The sequence below is a fragment of the Pterocles gutturalis genome, unplaced genomic scaffold (assembly GCF_000699245.1).
Source record: "Pterocles gutturalis isolate BGI_N339 unplaced genomic scaffold, ASM69924v1 scaffold273, whole genome shotgun sequence".
Classification (NCBI taxonomy): Eukaryota; Metazoa; Chordata; class Aves; order Pterocliformes; family Pteroclidae; genus Pterocles; species Pterocles gutturalis.
The window spans coordinates 29,078-35,077 of record NW_010125109.1 but is presented as its reverse complement, the minus strand read 5'-3'; the positions used below and the strand labels follow the sequence as shown (position 1 = coordinate 35,077).

Genomic DNA, 6,000 nt, shown 5'->3' with positions numbered 1-6,000 from the left:
CTGAGCAGCGGGATGATGAACTGGTTAAGCTCGGTAAACACTCCTTCCATGTCTATCCTCTTTGGGACCTTTCTCCAGCAGCTTGTCTGTCGTATTAGATTTTCTTCTTAGACTTTGTCCTAAATAGTATCCATCTCTTAATTTTAAAAAAAAGAAAATGAAAAAAAAATCACTTGTGTTACCCAGATATTCCTTTTTATCTTTTCTCTTTATTCTGTCTGAGTTGCTTCATCTTGGCCTAATGTGCCTTTTTTTTTTTTTTTCCCCAGTCACCCATGTTTGATGGCAAAGTCCCTCACTGGCACCACTACAGCTGCTTTTGGAAGCGGGCTCGAATTGTGTCCCACACGGACATTGACGGCTTCCCTGAGCTCCGGTGGGAGGATCAGGAGAAAATCAAGAAAGCCATTGAAACTGGAGGCCCCGGAGGAGGTAAGCAGGGTTCTCCTGATGTTTGGAGGTTCGGCTAGAACCATCCTCTCTTCTCAAGCTGTTACTGTGGTTAAATAATGGTAATGTCAGAAGAATTGTTGTAGTGTCCCGAAACTCGAGGGCTAGGATGCTGGCAGTATGATCCAGCGTGTTAAATCAATGAGGGAAGAAGCCAAGTCAGTTGGCAGATGTGTTGACACATATTTCTTGTTATCAAGAAATGTATTTTGTTTTCAGTTGTTTAATATTAACAAATGCTGTTGTGGTATGCTGTTTTAACGGTACCTTCCCTGCAGCGTATGGGGCTCTTTGAAATCGTTACCCCGTGAACAAGTGAGACGGGTCTCAGTAGAGACCAGACTAAACTCGCCATGTTTCTGTGTAAACCAAGGATGCTGGGCAGTTTTAGATTGATGTCTGCCTGTTGAAATGTAGTAATAAAAAAAATAAAAGCAAGCAGACATTTGAAGAGGAGTTCTGCTTTGAAGCAGAGCTATTTGTGACTCCTGTTACGGTCAATTCTTCAGTAAGATCTCATTATACACTACTTTCAGGAAAGAAGTAAAAAGGGTCAGCTCTGTGCACCCTTGAAAGTCTTTAAAATCATTTAATAAGCAATCCTGTACAATTGCTAGTTGTCTGTTTTAAAGCACTCTTCCTATTTCAAAAGTGCTTTTGAATGTGGACTGCTTATCTTGCTCTGTGTTCAAATTCTTGACAGATGGGTTGCTGGAACACAGAGGTTTATTAATCCAGACTGCTAACGATCTGGGACAGAGAATAAGAAAATAGGGGAATGCCTTTTAAAGCTGAACTCTGTATTTGCCTTTGTTCTGCAGGAAAAGGAGGGGAACAGGAAGGAGGTGGCAAGGCTGAGAAGAGCTTAAATGACTTTGCTGCAGAATATGCCAAGTCTAACAGAAGTACTTGCAAAGGCTGCGAACAGAAAATAGAAAAGGTAAAAAGCTTTTCTTAGTTCTCCATCTCTTGTCTTTTCTCCCACCAGTTCCAATTCAAACAGTGACTTTTATAATTGCTTCCTCTCTGTCCTGCACATGGAAAGCACTTGCAGAACTGCATTTCTGTGCCTGAGAACCAGCTGTGTTCTGGACAGCTGACAGTAAAGACATCCCTCAGGCGTTGCAGCCTGGGCTTCAAACCTGCTGATGCTTCCTTTTGCTTAGGTCTTAGAGCAGGCTGGAATGCCGCTTGCCAGCATTTCTGTGATGAGAGCCACCACGAACTGCAGCTTTTCCTGCTTGTTGCAGCACTGCAAAGGTGTTGGCTTCTTCCTCCTCCTCAGCAAGACCAGCTCTGTTTATGTGTAGTGTATCCATCTTAACTCCATAAAAGTAGACAAAAACAGCAATGCAGTAATTAATGATGCAGCTAATTAATGATGCAGCCTTGTAGTTGAACACATCTTGGTGCTCTGCTTTTAAAGACAGTTGGCAAAATGAAGTTGTGAGCCTCTGAGAGATACGAATAGAGCTGCCGGTTGGTTAGAGTTGGCAAGGGCCAAGCACCAGTGCTGGTATGCTTGTACCTGCACAAACATTGGTGGCTGTTGGGTAGACATTTCCTTGTTGGAGCATGAAGTATTGCAGTCTAAAAGCACCTAAGAAAACCTATTTGTTGGGCATCTGAAAACTCATTTGCAGTAAGACAGGGTGAGACCATATTAGCACTGGTGCTTGAGTAGCAGGAACATACAGTTAGTTTTAGAGTTGCCTGCACGGGATTTGGTCACAGGAGTTTTGCTTATTCAAGCTAACTGGGAGTTGAAGTAAGGCTTACCCATTTTGAGTGTTTTTTGAACAGAAAACTACCTAAAAATCAGGTCTGGTTTTTTTTATTTTCAGCCTATAAAGAGTATTGAAGAAAGCAGAGGAACAGTAGTGAAAGGGTTTGAACAAAAACAAAAGTTACAGTCTTTGATAGAGGGACTGCTGCTATTTTACAGGTGTTTGCGAAGCATCACATTAGTAACTTGTTAACATCCTTCTCTTCTTTACAGAATGGCCTAACAATTGCTCTTGTGTCACTTTAATCTACCTCAGGGCCAGATCCGGATTTCCAAGAAGATGGTGCATCCTGAAAAGCCGCAGCTGGGAATGATCGATAACTGGTACCACCCGGACTGCTTTGTGAGCCGCCGAGCAGAGCTGGGATTCCTCCCAGTGTACGGGGCCACCCAGCTCCTGGGCTTCAGCATCTTGAAAGCAGAAGATAAAGAAACTCTGAAGAAGCAGCTCCCAGTTACCAAGAGTGAAGGGTATGTGGGCAACGTAAGAAATTGCATTGTCTAGGGTAGCCCTTGCTGGCCTTCAAATACATCCGTGATAAATGTTTTGTGAGATTGTTGTCTCTGTTAAAAAGAATATTGGTCGTAGGAGGATTTTGTCCTTCCTGTGACCTTAGGCAGATCACAGCAGACAAATTCCCTGTCCCTGGGAGCGTGCAGTCCACTTGCCCCCCATGGCTGCTTTGAGAAAATGCAGAGCAGCAGCTGTGACTTGAAGGACTGATGTAGGGCTTTCAACCAGAAAATAATGCCTCCTTAATACAAATGGATACTGGGCTCTGTGCCTCCTTGTGTGATGCTGTTATCAGTGATGGTTTCTGTGCTCTAACCACTTGTTAGAGAATTGATTTGACGTCTCTTATCTATGAGCTACTGATATGTGACAGGCACTGAATCTGATAATGGTGTCTATTGGCCACATCGTGCTTACACTTGGGTGCTTTTGTTTGCTAGATCTTTTATGGTCTGTCTGAAATTTCATTGCTTTGCATTGAAATTTTTAGCGGACGCTCTTGACAGAACTTGTACTGACAGAGAAGCACTTCTAGGTGACTTGCTAGCTTTGGTCAATCTTTCCCTGTTAATGAAAGTTTTTGTTATTTGTGAAGTGATTTCACCTAGAGTTATGCTTCATAACACAAGCCAGTGTGGCATTGTCCCCGTGGAGGAAGGAATATAAGGTGTTTCTGGGTCCTACTAATAGGAAAAATCTTGTTGTCATAAAATGTTGGACTTCTATGTGTACCTTGCAGATGGAATTCAGCCTTTACTTTTGCAAGGATTTGCGATGAAACTGTCCAATGAGACGGATGTTGTGTTCTGGGAAGCCGTAGCCATGCCAGATCTGTGCAGTGTTTGTCAGTACTGGTCCTGCAGCTGTGTGGCTGCTGGGCTTGGCGTACTGTTCAGAGCCTTATGTGCATGTGAATGTCATCCTCAGCCACAGGTAAAAGATCAGAGTCTGCATAAACTCATCTGCATGTTGTCAGGAGGCTGCAACTTCCACGCTTTATTGTTGGTTGGCAAGGAGTTGCTCCAGAAACATCAGCAGTGGTGGGGGTTCACCTGACGCGGGGCTGTTTTTTTTGAACCGCTGGAGGCTGAGATGAGCTGCCTGCACCTGCCCGGCAGCCTGACTTATTTTCATGCGGGCATTTTACCTCTGAGTGTGTTGCAGGATGTAAGTAGAAGCACAGTGTTTTAGTGCACTTGCAGCTTTTCTAGTGAGTCCTTTGCTTTTTGTGCCGAGGTCTGTGTTCTGCTTTGTCCTAGAACAGCGTGTGAGTTTAATAGGGTTATTTGTAGTTTTCTCCCATGTCTCCAGCAAAGCTCTAGAGATTTGACTGTGTAAGTGTTTCTCTTGTCTGCCCTGACTCTGCTTTTCTGGGCCACTTCTGGGACACTATGCAAAATATGAAGGCTTTGTAAAGCTAGGCCATGGAGCAGTTTGCCAAGTCACTGTGTAAATAAAAGCCGAGAATTGCAGTGGAAAAAAGCTTAGAGTGGTGGTGTGGAGTGATGTGAACCAGGACCTCATGCCAGAAAAGCAGCAGGATGTCTCATCTTTCCTGCCTTCTAAGCACTGCCTGAACAAGCCCCTCAACCGTGAAGGTGCTGGCTGGCTCTTACACTCCACTACCTTTTTCCGCTGTTTGTGCTGTGTGCTTGAGCCAAGGGTATTAAAGGTCAATTGGAAAAATAGTTTTCTGTCGAACAAACTGAATGAGTGAGAGTGTAAATAAACAGAACGAGTGGAGAGATGTGGGTGTGCTTCCCACCTGGTGATTTTCTGCCAAGAAAGCACAGAAGTTCTGGAAAAGCCAAAAAAAAACCATCCCAGAAGCTGAATGAGATGCAGTTACCTCTGATAAGTCATCTTGTGCATTCAATCAGATAACAGAAATTAATGACAGAAATTGCAGCATTTCACAGCAGTGATGTTACAGCATCTGCTGTAGGTGAGATTCTCAAAATGATCTGTAAAAGATATTTCTAGTTGTGCTGCGTCCAAAGTATACGTTGACTCAGATGCCTCCACAATTCAGATGTGACACATCCAGATTTATGTGCTGCTCCTGCATGTCCAGCCCGTACTCTGAGGAGAAGCTTAGACTCTGGGACTGCCGTGTCAGCCCTTTCTGGGAGGGCGGCAGTGTAACCTGCCTCTTGCAGATGGGAGAAGTGAGGTGCTGAGCAGGGTTACCAAGAACAGGTTGGAAACACCCATCCCTCTGAAGGGCAAAAGTGGGGAGGTTTCCTGCAACGATCCTGGCTCCTTTCCTTGGTCAGCTCTGGGTGAAACATGCTGACCCTCCCCTGGGCTATGGGCTGTCGTGCTGGAGCGCCAGCACTTTGCAGGCCTGGGAAGGAGGATTTTGTGTCCTTGCCAGAAGAGTGCTCGTGTACTCATGTAGGAAATGCAGTAGCAGCTTGCGAGCTGTGCTTCCTTGGAAGCATGTGTTTCGCCTTCTTGCTCCAAGCTGTAATACTTTCCTGTATTTTCTGGCTCGCTAGTTTGGGTAGAATTACTGCCCAGGACAGGAGCAAAGTGTCATTCTGGAGATGTCACGCAGCACCAGATTAACTGCAGAGGTTGCCTGAGGCAGAGGGTAAGTACTCAGGTCAGCAACAATCTGTCAGTGCTTTATTGCAAGGAGGAGAAAAGAGAAGTTCTTGTACCTGCCTGCATCGGCTGCTTGCTTTATCCAGGGTTGCCATGACTGTCCTTTCTACCCTTCATTTTCATTGTAGGGAGAGGAATGTGAAAGATAGAGAGTAGATGGTAAGGAACGTCCAGGCTAGAGCAGGACAGTTCACCTCTCTTTCTTCTTCCAAGTTGGAATAAATCTGGTAGTTCTGTATCTTCCACAAAGGTGAGAAGTGGCTTGCGTTGGCTGGTACCAGTTGTTCTAAGCAAGCTGTTGAGCTGTACCTGTCATAGGGAAGACTGGCCCTCCCGCAGCAGCAGAAAGGGTGTACACACCAGTACCCGGCTGCTGTTAGCAACACACAGCATTTGGTCCCAAGGATGGAAGGTTGAATTAACATGTGTGTGTCAGTGAGTGTGTATTTTGTGGATTGTTCTAAAATTTCCTGGTTTGGGAAGGTGTGAGATGAACTCACCTTCGCCATGCCCTTCTCCAGGCTGTATAAAAGGATGATTAGTGTTTGCTTTAAGCCTTGGCCATAGCCAGGGACAAAAAAAGAATGTGGTGGCTGACAGCTGTACGTCTCTCTGCAATCGGGATGATCCCTCCTGTTCT

At 45.0% G+C, this 6,000-nt stretch overlaps 1 protein-coding gene across 1 annotated transcript in view; it reads left to right on the top strand.

Moving 5' to 3' along the window:
* The first annotated feature begins 272 nt into the window (after positions 1 to 272).
* Positions 273 to 6,000, top strand: part of PARP1 (poly (ADP-ribose) polymerase 1) — a 29,498-nt gene continuing 23,770 nt past the window's right edge. Inside the window, exons 1-3 of the mRNA XM_010078417.1 lie at positions 273 to 432; positions 1,272 to 1,390; positions 2,493 to 2,707. Coding sequence (XP_010076719.1) covers positions 276 to 432; positions 1,272 to 1,390; positions 2,493 to 2,707 — 491 coding nt within the window. The 5' untranslated portion in view covers positions 273 to 275. The remainder of the gene's footprint in view (positions 433 to 1,271; positions 1,391 to 2,492; positions 2,708 to 6,000) is intronic.